Below are 26,185 nucleotides of genomic sequence, written 5' to 3' on the forward strand. Positions count from 1 at the left end.
GGCTCTGAGAAGGAAGGAGTTAGCTTTCCCAGGGCCTTACATATAGCAAGGGGCTCAGCAGGGAGTTATTCAATTTTTCTGTCAAACTTCAAATCTTTGTTCTTTCAGTTCTTCCGTGTTGTTTCTGATGACTAGGGATGAGGTGGAAAAAAGCAAAAGATGGCCATTAAATTCTGATTTCAGATGATAGGATCTAATTTCTGGAAAAGTGAAAACACTGAACTACTAGAATACATTTTGTTTGATTTTTAATTTTAATGAATCTATTGCTAAGAACTTTATTACCCATATTGAGCCCCAAATGTTTAAAACTTCAATTAAAACACATAAATTTATCAAATATCTAATCTCAAAACTATATGTTATATATTTTTCATTATTTACATGTTAGTTACACTCACAATTTCTAAGGTTTTATTTAAGGCTTTACACATCAGAAAGTTAATTTTATTTAATACTAGGAGAGGCTAAATATGTATTTTTTATGTCCTTTCACTTTTTCATAGGCATGTATCAATACAATTTCCTTTCCAAAAATAATGGAAGAGTTTTTGGAATTTGCTACTTGAATTCAAGCTTCCCTTACTTTTTTTTTCCTCACCGTTCTTTGTTTCTTGGACTATTCCCTATGTAAGTAGCTTTCCTCCCTTTATATGCCATCCTTCCAGTTCTGTTACTTTTCTCCCTGCCATTCTGCTCTCTATAGCTTCTGAGGTCTTCAAAGCCATCTGTAATGTTATAACAGCTAGTAGTTCTCTGACAAGAAACCTAGGAAAGCCTTGCCCCTGGGTTGGTCTCCTAGAATATCTCCACTGACAGACTGACATTAGCAAACCCAAAACCAATGTCAAAATGAGAGGGGTCTAAGCAACTCTCATTTATAAACATAAAATGGAAATAAATGAGACCCTAAATTCACCCTTGATGTAAAATACCCAACTGTTTTTCCATATGTGTTCCCAAGTAAATTATTTCAAAATAAATAAGTGATATATGCATCTTCAGCCAGGTCTTTAGGATTATTTTTATTTTTATGGCTGCACCCCAGAGATTCATAGTGAACAAAACTAACCAAAGTGGATGATAAATAAAACTTCCCCTAGACATCTCTTCAACAATTGGAGTTCTTATATTTTACCTCAATACAGTTTCCTTAGAATAAAGTCTATAATGACCTTCCATGAGGTCAAAAAACAGGAAAGTTTTGTTTGGCATTTGTATCACCAGTGCTTTGCACAATACTTGCTACATTGCAGATGCTCAAATATTTTTTAACAACTAGGTGGAATAAATAGTACTTTGATGCCCTTACTTAAAAAAGTAATTTACTTTCCTCAGTTTAAAAACTCATAGTAATAGGTCCTTGCTTTTTATTTCATATGCCATTGTGACAGTTTATTGAAAGCTTGACAATACAATATGTCTTCGTAGACTATCAGAACAGGAAGGGACCCTAAATATAGTAACTTACAGATGAGTAGGATCCTAGACAGTAAAAGTAATATGCACAATAATATACAAGTATTTAGTTGTCCAAGGCACAATGAATGAGAACGTGGTATCCTGAATTCCAGAATTTTTTCAATTTTATTAATTCAATTTACTTTTATTATTAAAATAGTATGAAAGTATTATAATCTTTATAGCCAACATCAATGCACCTAAAAGTAACTCTTAAAATATCAAAAAACAAAAAAATATCAAAAAACATTGATCAAATTACTAGCTGAATTATTTGGCAATATCCTAGTATTTATTAAATTCACTTCCATTTCCCTACTTGCAAATTATCCTGAATAAAAAACAAATAAATCTCCAGTGATTGAGACAATATTCCACGAAGAGACCACTAAGAACACAGGAGTTTCCACAGCAATGCAAGAAGGTTTGCAACACTCAAAACAACTAGAAATTTCCATCTAAGAATGCTCTGGTAATGGCTGTTCTCAGAGGTTTTTGGGGTTTTGTTTGTTTGTTTTAAGTTGTTTAGCTCTAATGAAAGGACATTAGATAGCACATAAGTGTTTTCAGAGAAGTTTAGAATGCTGACAATGTAGGAGAACGAATCTACTGGAACTTTTTGAAGTAGTGTTCTAGCTTGCCAAACAAAAGAAAATGGGGGTGGAGAACACAGAAATAAGCCGCTGCTTTGAAATATACTCTCTGTTTTCCTTGTGTTACCAATTCTATTGGTGACATGATGGTTAGCCAATGAGAATTTGTTTATACATACCTTATGAAGTTGGAATTGTTTACACTATATTCACATGTATGTTTTCAGCATAACAGCTGAAAGACCTTTTTCAAAATAGAAAAGGGGACTTCCCTGGTGGTGCAGTGGATAAGACTCCACGTTCCCAATGCAGGGGGCCTGGGATCAATCCCTGGTCAGGGAACTAGATCCCACATTCATGTCACAACTGAGAGTTTGCATGCCACAACTAAGGAGGCTGCCTGCTGCAACTAAGACCTGGCGCAACCAAATAAATAAATAAAATTTAAAAAAAGAAACAAAATAGAAAAGAATTATAGCATGGAAAGTACATACAGCTGTTGCATATTTTTGATTATCGCAATTATTTTCAATTTCAAACTTCTTATCCTGTACACCATTATCTGATTACATGCTTTTTATCCAGCAAAGAGTCAAAGTCATTCAAATTTTACCTTTATAAAAGGTAAAAATCAGAGACTATTTCCTACCTCTTATTTTGGCAGTAAATACTTGAGCTCAGTTTATTTTATCTACTTCTCACATAAGTTGCTGAGAATAGTCTTATGTTAAAGTGGCATTACTAGAGGCAGTGCCAAAAAATTTTTTAGAAATTTGTAAATTCTGATTCTTAGGCAAAAAGAAAACTCCAGGATTATAAAAACAATTCCCACAAAAAACTAATAATTATCTTTAGTAAAATCATATTAGATATGAATCTGTTATACTGAAGAATTAGTATATTGCACAAACGTTGCTTTGGGTACTGACATAAAACTACAGATGCACAGGATTCCTGGACTCCTTTTATAAAGGCTTATGTTCAACAATTTGCAACATCAAATAGTTCCTAAGATTATGCTTCCTGGTAAATATCTGCATTAAGAATAGCAAACAGTAGCTAACCCATTCTGAGTTTTGTTTCCTAGGTTATCAATGAAAGAAGTGGCTAAAGGTAAATTGAAGGGGAAATGCACAAAAAAAGGAAGATGACCGAAGGGTAGTTTCATTGCTAAAAGGTCATACTCCATTAATGCAATGGCCACAGGATATTTGTAGGATTGCCTGGTACCAGTTCCCAGTCTCTCTGGATCCCATTCTTTCTCAGGTCTGTCCTACCATAAACTATAAGTACTTTCAAAAGGGAGACTCAAGAGTAGGCAAACAAGATCAATGCTCCAATTCATTTTGGAAACTTTAAAGAAGTAAAAGTCTCAGAGATGGGTAGGTAAAAGTGCTGTCAATAGTTGAAGCCTTTGTAACCTATCAAGGTGAGAATAAAGGGTGGATGGTGGTTTGACACTGAGTCTCTTTAGGATTCTGTGTGCAATGGAGTGAATTCCTTCAAAACAGAGCTTACACAGTCAAAGACTAAAACAGAGGTCTGGCATTACTGCAAAGAGTAAAAGTCAAGAGTAGCTGAAATGCCTGAGCAGGAATGAGGCAGAAGTGCTCTGGAAAGATGCCTGGAACCGGGGGAGTCTGGAGTATACCTGCAACTGCTGATACAGACATCCCTAAATGAGCACAAGTTTAGAGAGAGCTAGGAAGGCATTTATTCATTCAACAGATAATTATGAAGGGCCTAATAAAAGGAAACCATGAAAAAATGAGGGAGAAAGCACTAAAGAATCCAGGGAAAAGAGAGTGGAGGATGAGGTAGGGGTGTAAGAAATAAGAGAGAGACACCAGGGTTACTCACAGAAGAAGGTTGAGCCAATAAATGCCTAGTGACTAAGAAAAAAAGTATATGAAGTGGTGAGAAAACAAGAGATAAGAGGTTTCTTCATCAGAAGACAACTCAAAAAAGTATCTGACAACCAGTTTCCAAAGATTTGAAGAAAGGAATGCAACACAGAATGCAGTTAGCCTGCAGAATTCAAAGATGTCAGAGAAGGTCATGCTAAGAGCAAGAGAGTGTGGGAAAAGAGAGGAAGAGTTTCCTGAAAGGGAGTAGGAGTTCCTTTGGGATACTGGAGACCAGAGATGAAAGACATAGAAATGGGAACTGCGGAACACAGTGCCTGGGAAAGTCGGGGGGAAAGAAAACAGGTGGGCATGAAGGAGGACCTAGGGCCGTCAGGGTGACCGCGACGAAGGAGGGTTCAAGGCTGGAGGTGGGCAGACAGACCTCTGAATCAGGAGACCCCGGAGGAGTGAAGTCTTCCTCCTTTCCCGTACTCCAGTGCCCCCCTCCACCAGAGCCCAAGGTGCGGGTCTTGCCCCGGCCTTTGGGAACCGTAGGCCGGGAGTAGCAAGGCCCGGCCGCCCCCCAGCGGCGGGGCTTTTCGCACACGCCCGGGCTAGCGTGGCGCCAACTTGCCCGATCCCCTTCCTCTCTCCTGCGCAGCGGCCCTCCTTCCTCTCCCCGCTCACCGAGGGCGCCGTCAGGCGGCTGATGCTCTCTCCCAGAGAGTCCAGGTTGACCCGCCTCCGGCGCTGCGCTCTCCTGGCCCCAGCCGTGGCGGCGGTGGGGGCGGCGGCTGCCGGGGTCGGGCCGGCGGCGGCCGCCGCGCTGGGCTCGGGCGGCCCGGGCGGGCTCCGGCTGCCGTTCCAGCAGAGCCTAGACAAGGGGCACTCCCCCTCCTCCTCGGGGCTCGTCTCCAGGTAGTCGGAGCCCAGGGAGCTGAAGGACTCCGACGAAATCTTCCTTCGAGACATGCTGCTGGCGGCTCTGCGGCGGCCGAAGCGGCGGCGGGGGGGACGCGGGTGGCGGCGGCGGCGGCGTTAGGAGCGTTGGGGCCCCTGGGCGCTGCTGCCGTGCTCGGCTGGGAGTGAGTCCCCAGAGCCGCGGAGCCTCCAGAGCCGACTGCTCATGGCGGGAACTTGGGGCGCCGCGGCACCCGGGGCCCGCGTTTGGCGGTGGCTGCCGCCTCTGCTGCTGCTAGCGCGACGCCACCTCAGCGCCCGCCTCGGCGCTTCGCTGTGGCCGGCCTGCCGCTCGCGGGGAGGCTGAGAGTGTGCGACCGGGAGCAGGGCGGGGAAGCTGTGGCCCGCACGGTCGCGGAGGCAAAGGCTTCTGCCGCCTGCGCGCCTATCTCGCCCCCCTTCCCCTAGCTCCTCCCGCCCTTCTCCTCCCGCCTCTCTCCCATTGCTGCCCGCCTACTTCCTTCTCCCTTTAAGCACCCCCTCCTCCGTGGTCTCTCTCTCTGCCGGCATCATGTGTCGCCATCATACTCATTGGGAGTCTGCCTGGCTTGTCACCACGTTTCAGGAGCAACAAGGGCACTTCGTCGCCGTCCTCTGAGCGCCACCCCAGCTCCCACCGTCCCCTCCTCCTCCGAGGAGCGCACGTTGACATGGATCAGACCAAAGGGCCCCAAATCCAAATGCCCTACCCCTCGTCCACGGAAGAGGCAGCTGAGGAGCAGACTGGCCTTGGGCGCTGGAAGGGAGAGGGGCGCGGGGCCGGGGACGGAAGACCACCCTCTGGAGCCACCTCGGGGAAGCCTCAGAGAGTTGAAGCGGGGGTTTAGGGTCCATAATTGACCTTCCCCTCCGAGTTTATTTAGGAATTTCTGAGGCCAAGGGGAAAGGCCGCGCATTCCAGTCCGCCCATTCCGGAGGAGTCGCTTACAAGGGAAAGGAAGGGTCAACATGTTGGCACCCATCCTGCTGGAGCAGCTTGTGAGGACGAGTGTTCTCCGCCTTGGTCGAGGCTGCGTGGGCTCGTAGCGAGCCCAGAGCCTGAAGGCAGTGAATGAGGACAGCGTCTCTTCAGGGGAGAGCCCTGTTGCTGAACATCAGCCGGCCTGGGCGCGCCGGGGTCCTGGCTCCCGCCGCCTCTGCACTGGTGCTGGACAGCTCCGCTTGCCACCTGCAGCCGCGTTTGCAGGCGTTGCAGACCCAGAGACAGTTCCTCTGCAGACTCCACTACCTAGGACCCGGGGAGTGATCCCCTGTCCTTCATTCTCCCGGCTCTTTGCACCAAATATGCGATCTGTTTGCACCAGGCTACAAACGCTTGCTCGGAAAGCTAAGGGGAGTGGAAGAAAGGCTTTTCAAAGCCCAAGAACAGCCTCGCAAGTTTGCGGTGGAACTGCTTCATTCCAAAGCTTGCCTCTTGGCATACCAACAGCCGCTCTTAGTGCCTCTCCCCACCGCGCTTGCTTTAGCTCCAGGAAAGCCTCGGATTTGTTCTGACATTGAGATGGAGGCAAATAAGGGTCCCTGGCTGTGATACCCCTGCAGCAAAGCAGATGAGAAGGCTCCCCACCCCTTCTCCGGAAAGAAAAGTTCAGAGCTTTAGTTCCTCAGAGAGACAGAAGCAAAATCAGTTTTTCTTTTAAAGGTTCTTCTAAGGTAAAGGAAGATAGGTTTCTGGATTGTATTTATTTTAAATTTAACAGACAAAGCAAAAAACCTTTGCTGTACCACGACACCAACTTGCTTTTAACTCTAAATCTTCCCAATTGTTTATGAGGACCCAAATAAATATAAATGCTGTTTGAAGATTCCATTTACATTTTGGAAAAATGCACTCAAATTGCTTCAGAGATATGCCTTAATCTCAGATTTGAAATAGGTGTTAAAAGATATGAAAAGTGTATATTATCACTCACATACTCCCCTTCAAATACACATATATACTCTTTCTCAGCCTGCTGAGTAAATTGCTAACTGCATAGTTTCTCCTCTTAGCAGAGGAAATTCAGGCCTCTTTTTAAAGATAATAATAATAGTTGATATTTGTAATTATTATTGTTTTGATTTTGTGGTGTATCTACCGTTGATTTCCCCATTACTTCACTTAATTCTATACAGTGTTCCACTGTATAGAATTCTATAAATTCTATACAGTGTTCCACTTAATTCTATACATTCTATTCCAGTGTTTCCACTGGAAATTAGACACAAATTATATTATTTATCAGAAAGGATAGTCATCAATTCTGCTAAAAGGTTTCACTGGCCTTTTTTTTTTTCCTAAAAATTTTTTTTGCAAATTACATTATTCCAACATTGGGAAAACTGTTTAATATTCTTCTTGTGTAGTATCAATCATAGCATAATAAACTGGAATTTTTAGTTCTCTCCTTTAGTAATAATGATATAACTGTCAAGTTCTTTAGAGTCACACAATTTTAGAGCTTCTATTCAGGATACCAAATAGCCTATGCCCTTCGCATCCTTTTAATAACTACTGCGGCACACACTCAACACAAAAGTTCTTTTTTGATAATGGCAAATAACCTTTGCATTGAACTTAAAACCAAAATTCATTCAAACTCGTCTCAAAATCAAAATGACTGAGTGCAAAGCAATGAGTATCATTTGTTTCCAAAACTTACAAGAGGCCCAGTGGTCTTCCTGTTTACACTGGCAGTTTATTGCCAGAAAGAATTCTGAACCTATGGGACATTTTTGCTTTGTGTGAACGATTTGAATCAGACTCTTTATAGGATATAGCCAGATGAAGTGGTCTTACAATTTTCTGCGTAACTTGATCATGATTTTCCCACTGATTTTTAAACTATAAATGGAGGCCTAGATATAGACAGTGTATCATGTGCATTACTTTAAAGAGTTTTCTTTGTATTTCTGTAAAGGAGCAAGGTTCAGAAGTTCTCAGTACAAAGAATGCTGTGTTCTATATTTGAATTAACATCTTTAGAAGAGAGCATAACCTATGCTCCATGAAACAAAAAATTTAAAGCCTTAGAGCTAGTGAAAGGAATCCAGATACTCTAGGAAAAGTATAATCCACTGAAAATGAAAGATTTGTGCTCTGATTTTAGGAAAAAAAACTTGCATAGACTCATGCCCACAAATCTGGTCCTGCTGGATACATTGTGTTTCAATAAATTCCTTAAAGTGCAGTCTCCTATTGGAAAAGGAAAATGCAGGGATGTACTTCCTTTGTTTGTGAAGTCAGTGAGAGCATTTGAGGCCTCACTTCAAATTGATCAAGCATTGGGAAGGACTCTTTAAGAAAGAAAATTCCTCATCTTAATTTAGATGGTGACTATTTCCCCTTTAATCATAAAAAAAAATGCTGTGTATATCTTACCTTCATATACAGCTTTGCTATTTTATAAACTCCTTTCACTTACATTGCCTCATTTAATTTGATTTTCACTCTGTCCAGAGAAGTAAAGAAAAATCACCTCTGTCAAGTTCAAAAAAGAATTGCCATCAGTCCTTACTCCCCAGATTCTTTGCACTTCAGAACTTCAAACTCTTTCCTAATTTCTTTTCATCCAAGTCTTGGGCAAGAAAACCTGCAACATCTATCTGCATAAGTGTCCCATGGAACAGAGCTTTTGCTTGATATCAGAAGACAGAGGAACTCACTCCCTGTAGTCAATCTTTACATAAATCTGGTAACCCACAGGAACTGTACATGTAATATTAAAGCAAGTTCTTCAAAGAAATATAGTAGCTGGTGAATTCTCAACTAGGACAAGTTTTTCTGTATCCCTAACTTAGAAAATTACACACACACATACACTCCACACCTGCAGGTTAACCCTATCTATGTACATGTTCCCTGAATGAGATCTGTCTACCTCTCCCACTTTCTCATAATCTCTTTTTTATAAGAGGTCAAACATACTTTCTCAGTGAAAGATTGTGAACAAATAAGAGCAGAGATATCATGTGTCATAGTCTGGCATAATTTTATAAGTAAAACTAAATATTAAGGAAAATATCAAAATGAGGAGAACCATCTGCTTTGTTCATATATAAACGGATACATGGAAGACAGTGCAACCCACCATCCTATGGTTATATTTCATCATAACACCATCAAGAAGTACTTCTTGCTTAAAACAAGAAGAAGGGTGGAGGGGAGGAAATAAAGTCAATGCAACACTTAGTAGATTTGTACCAAAAAGATACTTATGAGTTATAAGTGGGATGGCTGCCTCATTTTGATGCCACCATATCCAAGAAAGAAAGAAAAAGAGAAAGTAATCATTGTCTATTGGTGCCTCAGACAGACAACACTCTCCTCCTTAAGTGGCTTTAAATGGCTTTGTACTCTCAATCATGCACTGCAGAAGTTTATCCTCCTCTGAGGAGAGACCCTGTAAGTCAATGTCTCCTACAATCTCCAGCCTTTTTGTCTTCAGAATCATTAGCTCTCCACAACCTTTATTTAAGTTGGGATTCTTTTTCAGGTACTAAGCGCAAACTATATTGGAAGATTATTGTGTCTTTCTCTACATATTTTTAGAAATCACAGAATTGTTCTTACATATCTAATAAGAGCAATATTTTGTGCTAAGTGTTTCAATGTGGTCCTCTGTGTAGCTTTTAATAATTTTCCTAAATACTTCTTTCCACATTGTACCCAAACCTTCTGCCTTTCAAATTATTTCCAAACATTTGCCTTCCAAATCTATTTAAGTAAAGATGAATTAACATTTGTTGAGAACCTACTATGGACCAGGGTCTTTTTACCTGTTGCTTCATTTAATCTTTACAATGCCAAAATAAGAAGTATTTTCCCAGTTTTACAAATATGAAAATTTTGCACATAGTTTAAATATTTTCCTCAAGGTCATGGAACTGATAAATATTAGTCAGAATTCCAGTCCTGACTCATAAGCCTATGTACTTCCATTGAACGCTGTTTCCTGCCTTCATCTTGTAATTGACCTCAAATGTCCTAAAAACACAGAGAAAAACAAATCTGATGAATTAAAATCACAATGTAAGTGGTTTATTGCATTACAAATAAATATTACACATTGGAATTATTCCCTGGAACATAATGTCATGGAAAAGCACTGATCTGTGCAGAAGCTCTACTTTCTAGTAGCTGTTCTGCTAATAACTAGCCAAATGACCCAAAAGGAAGTTGCTTAACCACTCTGGGTTACAGACCCCTCATCTCTAAATTAAAAGGGTTGAGTAAAATCTTCAGAGTATCATCAATCCCCAAGTTTTTATAAATATTTTTCTATTTGTGGAGTTACTCATTTTCTTTCCAGATATGTCCTGTGCCTAGAAAAATTCCCCTTCACATATTATAAGGTCAGTTCCTCTTTTCCCTCCCTATCACATCCTTTCTGAGAATGCAATTGCTCTGCAAATACCTTCTTTAACTGTCTAAGATCTTCTCCTTATGTGAAACTGCCATGAACATGGTCCACAGAATTAAATGGATAAAAAAGAAAAATTTCAACTCAATTTTATTTGGTTAGATGTTCACCATCCCTCTGTCTTTTCATAACCTAATTCTTCTGTCTGCTTTATTATATTATAGAAAGGAATCATATCTTCCTGTCTGCAACTTATTAAGCTTGACAGCTAACAATAATCAGTATGAATTATCAATGAGTGTCTTTATATAACCTTGTTAATGTTAATAGACATTTACTTAAATATGTTCAATTTGTCATAAGTATGCAATCTGTTATGTAATCATTATTTTAAATTAATGAATCTATTTTAATCCAATTTTAATATAAATACTAGAATTCTTAAAAGCATTAGCGCTAAGAATGAAATGTTATGCCCTTGTCACTAGATATAAAATAAACATTAGTAAAATATTACTGATAATGATTAAATGGCAATGTACTTACATCCCTTAAAGTAATTAATAGGAAAAAATTTTCTGTTTAAAATTAAGAAACAAATCACAATTTACACTCACTTATGTGACAATCATTTCTGGAAAGCATTTCAGAGTGGATATTGAATTGACTGACCTCACTAATGAATAGATTAGTTCAAGCCTAAAAATAAAGTTAGTGTTAAAATAATTCTAAAATATTTCTCCACCAAAAGACATGAAATTTTAAAATAAAACATGTTTACTCATTTCTGACAGTTCTCCTTTTAATGAGCAATATGAACATTAATTCCTCTTTTGGTATACAAAAATGGACAGGCATCTGTACCACAACAACAGTGAACTAAAATAAAAATATTCCATTTTTCTAATTCACGTGGGGCCTTATTATGGTCACCTAAGTAGAGGAATTCTTGTTTCCAGATAAACAGCATGTAACAGCATAGACAGTCATACCAAAGCCTCTGCACCAAGACCTCACAAATGACTGTGTTTCCCTCAAGATTATGTAGACATAAGCTGGACCTATCTTTGTCCAATCCAATGTCTTGGCACTTCTATCTCAGAGAAGATCCAAATTTTCTTGGTTTTTAGGTTTTCTAAGTAATTTTTAACAGCACCCTAAACCAAAAGAAATACTTAACAATTCAGTGTATAAGGTAGTTGTACCCAAACAATTTAATAAGGATTTATGTCCTAACAACTTAGTAGCATTTCAAAATACATCTATCTATAAAGTGAATTTTAAAATTTGATTCTTAAATAATTGTAGTTATTTAATTAATTATTTTGCAGTTGGGCACTATACAGTTTCTCAAACCTTGAGATGAGATTGAACATTGCCACATCATTTCCTGTTCCATACTGAACAGGAACTTCAATAAACCTAGCTTTGCAAGTGTATGAATTGACTGAAACAATGTAGCACAATCAACTGTTAAAACATAAACTACCTCAAGCTAACAGTTTTTTCAGTTTTCAAAAGATATTAAATTTTTCTTTGTTTCCCTCAAAATTTTAAAATGTCCCTCTTCACTCCTGTGCATTCATTACATTGTCCCAGGCACAGTCTTAGTGCACAGTTTGGAAACTACAACTTTGGTTGTTCAGCTATTCCAAAGTTCTCAAGTCTTTTATTTTTATTACAGACTCTGAGTAAATAGACAATAAGAGCTTGCAGATGTGAAATGAAAATTATGCATTTTAATGTCATTTTCTGTTATAATAAATTTGTGTACAGAATACTACCTGACGTGTAATTTATGTGTAGTACGTTATTCTATAATTTAAATCTGTATAATGTTTTAACTCATTAATCATCTATCAACTAAGCTTTGAATACATAATAAGAAACAAAATAATTTGAAAAGACACATAAAATATTTGCTTTTGATATTTCTTATACATATAATCTTTTTCCCAAGGGTTGTATTTGCTGAGAGTATAGAAATCAATATTATTTCATGCAAAATTTTTAAAGATTTTAAAATATTTGTTTCTTTTATAAACTGACCTTGGGGAATTCCCTGGTGGTCTAGTGGTTAGGACTCGGTGCTTCCACTGCAGGGGCCACAGGTTCAATCTCTGTTCAGGGAGCTAAGATCCTGCAAGCCACACGGTGAGGCCAAAAAAACCAAAACCAAAACCAAACAAACAAAAGCTGACCCTGAAATCTTGATAACTATTCTTTGTTTGAAAAGAACAGGAAAGACAAAGGTAAAGTTCATTATTCCCTATAACTTCTACTGTATAGCAAAGGAAAGAAGGCACTTCATTGCATTTTGTTGATGGAGAAACAAAGACATCCAAGATTAAGGGAACTGTCCATGGTCCAATGGCACGTAGTTAATTACAGGTAGAGCTCTTAGCATGGCAAAATCTCATTCCATAGTTCTACTGTAGAAGACTGTACCTAAAACCGACAATCCTTTGTGAGGGAAAAAAAAAATGTCTAGCTCATTATTTGTAAAGAATATCATTTGAGTTATTTTCTCGGGTAGTAAGAATAGATTTGCATTAATCCAATTACACATGACCACCATGGCTAAGTTAATTAATCTATATCCATTCATTATAACACATATTTGAGTAACTAAAAGTTTAGTATTAAACCAAGCACAGCAGATATTATAAAGGTATTATTCCTACTTTTGGAAAATTTACACTCTAATAAGCCTTAGGAAAATTTAAATAACATCAAAAAATAAATGACCATACAATACAGAACCAGATTAGATGTCATATGGAAAACAAGTTATAATATTTTAAAAGAAAAATAAAGGTGAACTCTATTTCTTATGAAGGGACTCGGACTTGAATTGGCCTTTGAAGAATGGGTAAAATTTGAATAGATTAATATGAATGAATTGGACATGGAGGAGAGAGTAACTTGTGTTTGGAAACACTGTGTATGGCATCCAAACTGGATCAGAGAATAAATACAGAGGAATCATGAGAAGTAGAATAAGAAAATAAAGACCAGATTGAACAAGGCTTTACAATGGACTTTCTCTGGCAGGCATTGAAAAAAATTATTTTAATTTTTTGACCTGGCAAGTGACTTGAAGAGAGTGTTATATAGGTCAAGAAAATCTACCTAGATAAAATTCATCTATACAGTCTATTATTCCCAAGAACATAAACCAGCAGGGCAGACTGCCTCAGTTGTCCAATAAATCTGTTCCATACCATTAAAACTAAGGTATATGGCCTCTTCATGATTTCCTCCTCTACACACACACACACACACACACACACACACACACACACACACACACACACACACATTTTCTCTATCATTCAAATTGGGGGCACACTTGCTATATATTATATGCTTATGATATTTCCCAAGAATATAATCCAAGTCAGTAAAATATATCACCTCCCTATTTCTGCTTCCTATTGTCTAAAATGGCCAATTTTCAAAGCATATTAGTCATTAAACTGGTAGGAGGAAAGATATCTTCTATAGAAACTTTTTAAAATTGAAGTTTAAAATAAATGCCACTCTGTGTTTGGACCAGTGGTGTGTCTTGTACTTAACAAACAGACCCCTAAATTCTTCATTTTGTGCCCTAAGACAGTCACTTTGTTGACTCAGTGAAGAAGAATCTAAAACAGATTGGTCAAGAAAAAATCATCTCACCTTGACTCATACCAAATATATTGTGCTCTTACATTCAATCTAATACATTTCCTTTTTCTATCAGAGAAGGATTTTAATTTGCTACCTTTGCTTCCAACAACTGAAAGAGAAAGTTTATCCATGAAAATTGAGAAGATTGGCCTTCAGGAATTTCTTGTTAGTTAGTGGACCAGAGCAAATATAGGCTTTGAAAACATTGTCAGCTAGGTCCAGGAGATATTAAGGCCAAGGGAGAGATTAGAAAAAGAGAGAGAGATGGCTGTAGGATATTCAGGGGAGATATCATGTGTTCAGAAATAAATATAATACTAGAACAAAGACTGTTCAACAGGAATGAGGATGCAGTATTTGAAATGAACAGGCTGGAATGATACTGAAGCATACAAGACAAGTTTGCCAACTGAATACAACATGAAGAATGAAAATTTTAACGAATGGGATCTTTGTTTAGAGATAGCACAACTGAAAGTTCTTACTAATTGTGTATGAGAAAACAAATGAAAAATGGTTTTGAAATCGTCATCTCCAAAATTTCCCATACTCACTGTACATTTTTATGAGGTAGTGGACACAATTTTCAACTTTAAGAGTACCTCAAAAAATTCTTCAAATAATTTGATAAGAGTATAAATACAAATGTCCCATTCAAATATAACAATTAAATAGTTCTAATATTTTTTTAAAGATAACTAAAGTATTTTGAAATCAAAGTGGCATTAAAGTCACCAAAGGAAAATACTCAACTTACTCTCAATCCATAGTTCTTCTCATTTGCTCCTTCATTTCTCTTAGTTTGCATGATGCTTGTATTTTCAGGAGGTTATTTAACAAACCATAATAAAATTAATTGTCTCCAGGCTGATGAGGTCATAGATTATCAGTGTTCTTGATTTCCAATTATTTTAACAGAATTTTTTCCTCAGCTGTTCCATGCTCTCTTTGATGTCCTATTTCAAAAATGCACATCTTTGCTTTTTGCTGTTTGCTTTTTGTTGGTAGTTTTCCATTAGCAAAAAACCCAATACCTTATTACTATATTCAAATGACATAATACAATTTCTGGGCAATATGACTAGATTTTTTAAAGACTAATATTAATCACTAAAAAATAGGTTAAATGTATAAAATAGACTATGATACCTTTCATATACTTGGGAATTAAGTAAACATGAACATTGCCAAAACTTGACTGTCACTCAAATTCATTGGAATACAGCAATCAATAACAAATTGATAGTCTATCAACTTGCGGCAAGTTCCAATGTTCTAAAACAAAGCTATACATTCTTTTCACAAATAAAAAAAAATCTTTTCCCCCAAGTTATTGGTACCTGGTTCCTAAGATACAAAACAGATATATTTCTGTTGAGTAAATTGACAATTTGGAACAAGTTATTGGTACTTTCATACTTGAATGAATGCATATACAAACAAGGAAAGATTTCACATCTATCATTAGCTATGAGAAATTTAAATTGTATAGATAAAAGTTTTTTACATTTTCTCTTCTTTATCCCTTCATTTATTTATACTGAAGAGGAAAAACTAGAAAATGCTTTCTTAAGGGTAATGAAAGCATTCTTCTTTCTATTAGACATTATTTGATGATTTATTTTATTTTTGTTATTTTGTGTAAAGCAATTGCTTATTAAAACAAGAATCCATATCACAGATGGAATTAGTTTGCTTTTCTTCAGCATGGTAATTACCTCTGCTATGATTATTATCTAAAGACTTAGAGACAATGGCTTCATGCCGAAAACAAAAAGCATGTCTGGTTTTATTAAGAAAAATAATAGAACAAACATATATACATTAATTCATTCCTTTAACCAAAAAGCATTTATTCAGTAGTATTTTGTGCAATCACAGTAATAGGTATTGTGAAGAGAAAGGAGCATAAAACATAGTCTTTTTCTTCAAGGACCAGCAATAGAGTTTAAAAAAATACCTTGGGGGAAAAAACCACACAAACTGATACAGATTTTTAAATGGTAAGTTTAATAATAGAGATACATATAGGGTACAGAGAGACATCAAATACAAACTTAGAAAAAGGGAAGCTTTAAAATGTCTTCTTGGAGGTAAAGATGCCTAAGCTGAGTTTTAAAAATAAATAGAACTTTGAAGACCGAGGAGTTAAGGATAAGGTATTCTAGGCAGCGGATTAGCTAGAGTAAGTAAAGGCACAAAATTGAGAAACAACAGATATGCACCAAGAAACACTAGGAGTTCAGAATTGCTAAAGTTTGGAGTTAAAGCAAGGCTCAGCAGAATAAAGCAAGACAGGTCCCAAATCACAGAGATATTTCATGGAGGAGTCATGTTTGCATATTAGAAAGATCACGTGACTATGTAAAGAAAAATCTTGAAGAGCCAAAACTCTTAAAAGAGGAAAACAGTTAGGAGGCTGTCTGAGTAACCCAAAAAAAGGTATGAGGGATTTAACTAGAGCTGTAGAAGCAGCTGGATGCTGTGTGTAAATCCCAACTCTTCTACGTAACTTTGCACAAGGCCCTGATCTCCCTATGCTTCAATTTCTTTATCTGTAAAGCTGGTATAACAATGCTTACAAGAATTATACAATATCATCCCATTTTGCAAATGAGGAAACTGATAGCTGGAATAAAGATTAATTAGAGGGGACACTTCAGACAAGTATATACAAGTTAAGTTAGCAGGGCTTGGTAACAGATTTAATATGGGAACTGAGAGAGGAGTGAGATATAAGAATGGCCCCATATTTCAGTTTTGGAGACTATCAAATGATATTGAGAACACAAGAAGAGGAAATGGTTTGGTGAAAGTGATAAGGTCTATATCTTATAATTTAAATTGAAATAGATCCAGATGAAAATATCTAGTAAGAAGTTAGATATATGGATCTTGAATACAGGAGAGAAAGCTAAGTAAGAGATGCAGATGTGGAAATCATCAGCATTTAGGAATTCATCAAAACCATAAGAATAAAGGAGAAGAATAAGAGTATAATGAGGCTGAACAATGACCCCCCCCCCAAAGATCTCTACACCTTAATCCCTGGAATTTATATGTTACCATATATGGTAAAAAATAATTTGTAGATGTGAATAAGATAAGGAATTTGAGATGGGGAGATTATCTTGGATTATCTGGGTAGACCCAATGTAATCACAGGGTCCTTAAAAGAAGAATGCAGGAGGAACCAGAGTTAGAGAAAGAGGTGAAGTTATAACACAATCATAGATTTGAGTGATGTACTCTGAAGATGGATAAAGAGGCCACAAGCCAAAGAATACAGGTTGCCACTAGAAGCTGGAAAAGATAAGAAATGTATTCTCAGAATCTCCAGAAGGAACCAGCCCTTGTGGAAATTTGATTTTACTCCAGTGAAACTGATTTTGGACTCTGACCTCCAGAACTGTAAGAGAATAAATTTGTGTTGTTTTAAGCCACTAAGTTTGTGGTAATTTGTTATATCAGCAATAGGAAACCAATGCACAGAGAAAATATAGTGAAAATGAAAACAGGCAAAAATACTTGAGCAGCACCAAATTCTAAGGACAGCTCTTAGAGGAGAAAGAGAAAGGGCAGACAAGGACTGGGAAGAATTAGGAGACTTTTATGTCAAAGAATTTTAAGAATGGAGGACTAAATAGGTAAACATGGTAGAATAGTCTACTAAAAACCATTTAAAATGGACAATATTCACTGGATTTAGCAATAAGTTTTTGGGAAGCTTAGAACAATTTCAGCAAAGACTTAGAAACTAGTTTTCAATGAATTGAGCAAAATGAAAAGGAGGAAATGGAGATATCAAGTACTGATTATTTTACATTTTACCCCTATTTTATATGGAGATATAAATATAAAATATAAATATCAATTGTGATAATAAAAAATAAAGTTCCTTGGTATCCAGTCAAATACTATAGAATAGCAGCAGATTTTGAACATGTGCAAAATAAGAACATGTAGAAGAGGAAAAAAAATAACAAAGCCCTACAGTATAGACAGATGCATAGAAAGAGACATTAAGACAACTGCAACAACAACAAAAAATTGGTAAGAAGTAAGACCTTCAGATACCCAAACTTAACCATGAAAGAAAATGAGATAAATGCCTTGAAAATATCAATACTAGTAAACATCACTGGAGTAAAGCAAAAAGTACTGGAGCAAGATCAGGGGACTGTAGTCTGGTTTAATCAGCTAGACTGATAGTTGAAGGAAAGTGGAAAATAGCTTTGGGTATATATGTACGGTTTTCTTTGTAACTTTATTCTCTGGGTTTTTTTTTTAAGTGATGAGAATATCAGGATTTATTAAGCAAAGAAAAAATAGTCAATATGGAAGCTTAAAAAAAGAGATAGCAGTTCCGAGAAGATGGCAGAAGAGTAAGACACGGAGTAAGACACGGAGATCACCTTCCTCCTCACAGATGCACCAGAAATACATCTACACGTGGGACAACTCCTACAGAACACCTACTGAATGCTGGCAGAAGACCTCAGACCTCCCAAAAGGCAAGAAAGTCCCCACGCACCTCAGTAGGGCAAAAGAAAAAAGAAAAAACAGAGACAAAAGGTTAGGGACGGGACCTGCACCAGTAGGAGGGAGCTGTGAAGGAGGAAAGGTTTCCACATACTAGGAAGCCCCTTCGCGGGCAGAGACTGCAGGTGGCGGAGGGGGAAAGCTTCGGAGCCGTGGAGGAGAGCGCAGCCACAGGGGTGCGGGGGCAAAGCGGAGAGATCCTCGCACAGAGGATCAGGGCCGACCGGCACTCACCAGCCCGAGAGCCTTGTCTGCTCACCTGCCGGGGTGGGCGGGGCTGCGAGCTGAGGCTCGGACTTCGGTCAGAGCACCGGGAGAGGACTGGGGTTGGCGGCGTGAACACAGCCTGCAGGGGTTAGTGCACCACGGCTAGCTGGGAGGGAGTCCGGGGAAAAGTCTGGACCTGCTGAAGAGGCAAGAGACTTTTTCTTCCCTCTTTGTTTCCTGGTGCGCGGGGAGAGGGGATTAACAGCGCTGCTTAAAGGAGCTCCAGAGACAGGCCCGAGCCGCGGCTAAAAGCACGGACCCCAGAGATGGGCATGAGATGCTAAGGCTGCTGCTGCCGCCAACAAGAAGCCTGTGTGCGAGCACAGGTTACCATCCACACCCCCCTTCCGGGGAGCCTGTCCAGCCTGCCACTGCCAGGGTCCCAGGATCCAGGAACAACTTCCCCAGGAGAACGCATGGCGCACCTCAGGCTGGTTCAACGTCACGCTGGCCTCTGCCACCGCAGGCTCGCCCCACACTCCGTACCCGTCCCTGCCCCCGGCCTGAGTGAGCCAGAACCGCCGAATCAGCAGCTCCTTTAACTCCGTCCTGTCTGAGCGAACAACTGACGCCCTCCGGTAACCTACACGCAGAGGCGGGGCCAAATCCAAAGCTGAGCCCCAGGGAGCTGTGAGAACAAAGAAGAGAAAGGGAAATCTCTCCCAGCAGCCTCAGAAGAAGCAGATTAAAACTCCACAATCAACTTGATGTACCCTGCATCTGTGGAATACATGAATAGAAAATGGATCATCCGAAACTGAGGAGGTGGGCTTTGAGAGCAAGATTTATGCTGTATAGTTTTGCTTCCACCATTTGTCCTAGGGCTCTATCCCTCTGTTTTTGTTTTTAATTTTTTTATTAATAATTATTTTTTTATTTTAATAACTTTATTATATTTTACCTTACTTTATTTTATTTTACTTTATCTTCTTTCTTTATTTCCTTCCTTCCTTCCTCCCTCCCTCCTTTCTTTCTTTCTTACTTTCTATCTTTCTTTCTTTCTACTTCTACTAATTCTTTCTAATTTTTCTCTCTTTTATTCGGAGCCATGTGGATGAAAGGCTCTTGGTACTGCAGCCAAAAGTCAGTGCTGTGCCTCTGAGGTGGGAGAGCCAACTTCAGGACATTGGTCCACAACAGACCTCCCAGCTCCACATAATATCAAACGGCAAAAATCTCCCAGAGATCTCCATCTCAACACCAGCACCCAGCTTCACTCAACGACCAGCAAGCTACAGTGCTAGACATCCTATGCCAAACAACTAGCAAGACAAGAACACAACTCCACCCATTAGCAGAGAGGCTGCCTAAAGTCATAATAAGTCCACAGACACCCCAAAACACACCACCAGACGTGGACTTGCCCAGCAGAAAGACAAGATCCAGCCTCATCCACCAGAACACAGGCACTGGTCCCCTCGACCAGGAAACCTACACAACCCACTGAACCAAACTTAGCCACTGGGGACAGACACCAAAAACAACGGGAACTATGAACCTGCAGCCTGCAAAAAGGAGACCCCAAACACAGTAAGATAAGCAAAATGAGAAGACAGAAAAACACACAGCAGATGAAGGAGCAAGGTAAAAACCCACCAGACCTAACAAATGAATAGGAAATAGCCAGTCTACCTGAAAAAGAATTCAGAATAATGATAGTAAACATGATCCAAAATCTTCGAAATAGAATGGAAAAAATGCAAGAAACATTTAACAAGGACCTAGAAGAACTAAAGATGAAACAAACAACGATGAACAAAACAATAAATGAAATTAAAAATACTCTAGATGGGATCAATAGCAGAATAACTGAGGCAGAAGAACGGATAAGTGACCGGAAAGATAAAGTAGTGGAAATAACTACTGCAGAGCAGAATAAAGATAAAAGAATGAAAAGAACTGAGGACCATCTCAGAGACCTCTGTGACAACATTAAACACACCAACATTCGAATTATAGGGGTCCCAGAAGAAGAAGGGAAAAAGAAAGGGACTGAGAGATTTTGAAGAGATTATAGTTGCAAACTTCCCTAATATGGGAAAGAAAATAGTTAATCAAGTCCAGGAAGCACAGAGAGTCACATACATGATAAATCCAAGGAGAAATATGCCAAGATACATATTAATCAAACTGTCAAAAATTAAATACAAAGAAAATATATTAAAAGCAGCAAGAGAAAAACAACAAATAACCCACATAAGGTTAACAGCTGATCTTTCAGCAGAAACTCTGCAAGCCAGTAGGGACTGGCAGGACATATTTAAAGTGATGAAGGAGAAAAACCTGCAACCAAGATTACTCTACCCAGCAAGGATCTCATTCAGATTTGATGGAGAATTTAAAACCTTTACAGACAAGCAAAAGATGAGAGACTTCAGCACCACCAAACCAGCTTTACAACAATTGCTAAAGGAACTTCTCTAAGAAATAAGCACAAGAGAAGGAAAAGACCTACAATAATGAACCCAAAACAATTAAGAAATGGGAATAGGAATATACATGTCAATAATTACGTTGAATGTAAATGGACTAAATGCCTCCACCAAAAGACACAGATTGGCTGAATGGATACAAAAACAAGACCCATGTATATGCTGTCAACAAGAGACCCACTTCAGACCTAGAGACACATAGAGACTAAAAGTAAGTGGATGGAAAAAGATATTCCATGCAAATGGAAACCAAAAGAAAGCTGGAGTAGCAATTCTCATTTCAGACAAAATAGACTGTAACATAAAGACTATTAGAAGAGACAAAGAAGGACACTACATAATGATAAAGGGATCGATCCAAGAAGAAGATATAACAATTGTAAATATTTATGCACCCAACATAGGAGCACATCAATACATAAGGCAAATGGTGACATCCATAAAAGGGGAAATCAACAGTAACACAACTATAATAGGGGACTTTAACACCCCACTTTCACCAATGGACAGATCATCCAAAATGAAAATAAATAAGGAAACACAAGCTTTAAATGATACATTAAACAAGATGGACTTAGTTGATATTTATAGGACACTCCATCCAAAAACAACAAAATACACATTTTTCTCAAGTGCTCTTGCAGCATTCTCCAGGATAGATCATAACTTGGGTCACAAATCTTGCCTTCATAAATTTAAGAAAATTGAAATAGTATCAAGTATCTTTGCCGACCAAAACACTATGAGATGAGGTATCAATTACAGGAGAAGATCTGTAAAAAATACAAACACATGGAGGCTAAACAATACACTACGTAATAACGAAGTGATTCCTGAAGAAATCAAAGAAGAAATAAAAAAATACCTAGAAACAAATGACAATGGAGACACAATGACCCAAAACCTATGGGATGCAACAAAAGCAGTTCTAAGAGGGAAGTTTATAGCAATACAAGCCCACCTTAAGAAACAGGCAACATCTCGAATAAACAACCTAATATTGCACCTAAAACAATTCGAAAAAGAAGAACAAAAAACCCCCAAAGTTAGCAGAAGGAAAGAAATCATAAAAATCAAACCAGAAATAAATGAAAAAGAAATGAAGGAAACGATAGCAAAGATCAATAAAACTAAAAGCTAGTTCTTTGAGAAGATAAACAAAATACATAAACCATTAGCCAGACTCATTAAGAAAAAAAGGGAGAAGACTCAAATCAATAGAATTAGTAATGAAAAAGGAGAAGTAAAAACTGACACTGCAGAAATACAACAGATCATGAGAGGTTACTACAAGCAACTCGATGCCAATAAAATGGACAACCTGGAAGAACTGGACAAATTCTTAGAAATGCACAACCTGCCAAGACTGAATCAGGAAGAAATAGAAAATATGAACAGACCAATTACAAGCACTGAAATTGGAACTGTGATTAAAATTCTTCCAACAAACAAAAGCCCAGGACCAGATGGCTTCACAGGTAAATTCTATCAAACATTTAGAGAAGAGCTAACACCTACCCTTCTCAAACTCTTCCAAAATATAGCAGAAGGAGGAACACTACCAAATTCGTTCTACAAGGCCACCATCACCTTGATACCAAAACCAGACAAGGATGTCACAAAGAAAGAAAACTACAGGCCAATATCACTGATGAACATAGATGCAAAAATCCTCAACAAAATACTAGCAAACAGAATCCAACAGCACATTAAAAAGATCATACACCATGATCAAGTGGGGTTTATTCCAGGAATGCAAGGATTCTTCAATATATGCAAATCTATCAATGTGATAAACCATATTAACAATTTGAAGGAGGAAAATCATATGATCATCTCAATAGATACAGAGAAAGATTTTGACAAAATTCAACACTGATTTATGATAAAAACCCTCCAGAAAGTAGGCAGGGAGGGAACTTTCCTCAACATAATAAAGGACATATATGAAAAACCCACAGACAACATCATCCTCAATGGTGAAAAACTGAAAACGTTTCCACTAAGATTAGGAACAAGACAAGGTTGCCCAGTCTCACCACTCTTATTCAACATAGCTTTGGAAGTTTTAGCTGCAGAAATCAGAGAAAAAAAGGAAATAAGAGGAATCCAAATCGGAAAAGAAAAAGTAAAGCTGTCACTGCAGATCACATGATACTATACATAGAGAATCCTAAAGATGCTACCAGAAAACTACTAGAGCTAATCAATGAATTTGGTAAAGTAGCAGGATACAAAATTAATGCATAGAAATCTCTGTCATTACTATACACTAATGATGAAAAATCTGAAAGTGAAATCAAGAAAACACCCCCATTTACCACTGCAACAAAAAGAATAAAATATCTAGGAATAAACCTACCTAAGGAGACAAAACACCTGTATGCAGAAAATTATAAGACACTGATGAAAGAAATTAAAGATGATACAAATAGATGGAGAGATATACCATGTTCTTGGATTGGAAGAATCAACATAGTGAAAATGACTCTACTACCCAAAGCAATCTACAGATTCAATGCAATCCCTATCAAACTACCACTGGTATTTTTCACAGAACTAGAACAAAAAATTTCCCAATTTGTATGGAAACACAAAAGACCCCAAATAGCCAAAGCAATCTTGAGAATGAAAAACGGAGCTGGAGGCATCAGGCTCCCTGACTTCAGACTATACTACAAAGCTATAATAATCAAGACAGTATGGTACTTGCACAAAACAGAAAGATAGATCAATGGATCAGGATAGAAAGCCCAGAGTTAAACCCACGCACATATGGTCACCTTATCTTTGATAAAGGAGGCAGGAATTTACAGTGGAGAAAGGACAGCCTCTTCAATAAGTGGTGCTGGGAAAACTGGACAGCTATATGTAAAAGAATGAAATTAGAACACTCCCTAACACCATACACAAAAATAAGCTCAGGATGGATTAAAGACCTAAATGTAAGGCCAGAAACTATCAAACTCTTAGAGGAAAACATAGGCAGAACACTCTATGACATAAATCACAGCAATATCCTTTTTGACCCACCTCCTAGAGAAATGGAAATAAAAATAAAAGTAAACAAATGGGACCTAATGAAACTTCAAAGTCTTTCCACAGCAAAGGAAACCATAAACAAGACCAAAAGACAACCCTCAGAATGTGAGAAAATGTTTCCAAATGAAGCAACTGACAAAGGATTAATCTCCAAAATTTATAGGCAGCTCATGCAGCTCAATAACAAAAAAAAACCCAACCTAATCCAAAAATGAGCAGAAGACCTAAATAGACATTTCTCCAAAGAAAATATACAGATTGCCAACAAACACATGAAAGAATGCTCAACATCACTAATCATTAGAGAAATGCAAATCAAAACTACAATGAGATATCATCTCACACCAGTCAGAATGGCCATCATCAAAAATTCTAGAAACAATAAATGCTGGAGAGGGTATGGAGAAAAGGGAACCCTCTTGCACTGTTGGTGGGAATGTAAATTGATACAGCCACTGTGGAGCATAGTATGGAGATTCCTTAAAAAACTACAAATAGAACTACCATATGACCCAGCAATCCCACTACTGGGCATATAACCTGAGGAAACCATAATTCAAAAAGAATCATGTACCAAAATGTTCATTGCAGCTGTATTTACAATAGCCCAGAGACGGAAACAACCAAAGTGTCCATCATTGGATAAATGGATAAAGAAGATGTGGCACATGTATACAATGGAATATTACTCAGCCATAAAAAGAAACGAAATTGAGCTATTTGTAATGAGGTGGATAGACCTAGAGTCTGTCATACAGAGTGAAGTAAGTCAGAAAGAGAGAGACAAATACCGTATGCTAACACATATATACGGAATTTAAGAAAAAAAATGTCATGAAGGACCTAGGGGTAAGACAGGAATAAAGACACAGACCTACTAGAGAATGGACTTGAGGATATGGGGAGGGGAAGGGTAAGCTGTGACAAAGTGAGGGAGAGGTATGGACATATACACACTACCAAACATAAGGTAGATAGCTAATGGGAAGCAGCTGCATAGCACAGGGAGATCAGCTCGGTGCTTTGTGATCACCTGGAGCAGTGGGATAGGGAGGGTGGGAGGGAGGGAGACACAAGAGGTAAGAGATATTGGAACATTTGTATATGTATAACTGATTCACTTTGTTATAGAGCAGAAACTAACACACCATTGTAAAGCAATTATACTCCAATAAAGATGTAAAAAAAGAGAAAAAAGCGATAGCAAATAATCATAAGAATAGTCTGAAGAATTAGTGAGAAAAGTACTAATAGAGTTACTGTGACATAGACAGTTTTCAGATTAATATCTTGAAGGAGGAGAAAGAGAGATTAAAAGTAATGAATTTTGTTTTGAAAAATAAACATCAATATATAATTCAGCCACTTTTAAAATTAGTCTGATGCTCTGTCAGTGATTTGTCAAGCCCATAGCACCCATGTCTACTAGAAGAAGCACTATAGGAGGAATATCTGGCACAGGGTGCACATTTTCTATAACATCTTTTGACTTCCATAATGTTAGTATTTCCTTCTGTATTTCATGCCAAGATATTTTCCAAGCCATTGTAAAACATTCTACTCCTTGAAAAAAGTTCCATAATATAACTTAAATTTCATAGAGAATTTAAAATATGAGTCAGTCCTCAAATTTATGTCTCACTACTCTATCCATGAAAACTGTATTTTGTCTATGAAAATCTCTTGAAAATATAAAGGGTCCCAATATATCATTACAACTTACAACACATAACAACAGAGAGAAAAATAAGCATTTTTATACAAAAGATGATTGACATAATGAATTTATTTGTAATATAAATGTGTGACATAACCTCACTGAAAGTGGTAGGAAAAAAAAGTTTCCTTAAGTCACTTAGGAAAACGGTGCTTTGACTAAAGACAAAAAAAAAAAACCCCAAAAAAACTGTACGTAAGCACAGTATGCTAGTTAGTAAATTTAGTTCTTTTAGGAGTACCAGTTAACAACTCTGAAGCTACTTTATATGTTTACTAGGATTGAAAAATAAGAGAATAAATGCTAAGTA

General features: G+C 38.0%; 1 protein-coding gene across 2 annotated transcripts in view; it reads right to left on the reverse strand.

Annotated features, from left to right (window-relative positions):
• GUCY1A2 (guanylate cyclase 1 soluble subunit alpha 2) overlaps window positions 1-5,210 on the reverse strand; it is a 430,852-nt gene extending 425,642 nt beyond the window's left edge. For both annotated transcript variants that reach the window (XM_060018020.1, XM_060018019.1), the window contains exon 1: window positions 4,589-5,210. In XM_060018020.1, the coding sequence (XP_059874003.1) occupies window positions 4,589-4,873 (285 nt within the window). In that variant the 5' untranslated portion in view covers window positions 4,874-5,210. The remainder of the gene's footprint in view (window positions 1-4,588) is intronic.
• Window positions 5,211-26,185: the final 20,975 nt, after the last annotated feature.

Source organism: Delphinus delphis, chromosome 8 (genome assembly GCF_949987515.2).
Source record: "Delphinus delphis chromosome 8, mDelDel1.2, whole genome shotgun sequence".
Lineage (NCBI taxonomy): Eukaryota > Metazoa > Chordata > Mammalia > Artiodactyla > Delphinidae > Delphinus > Delphinus delphis.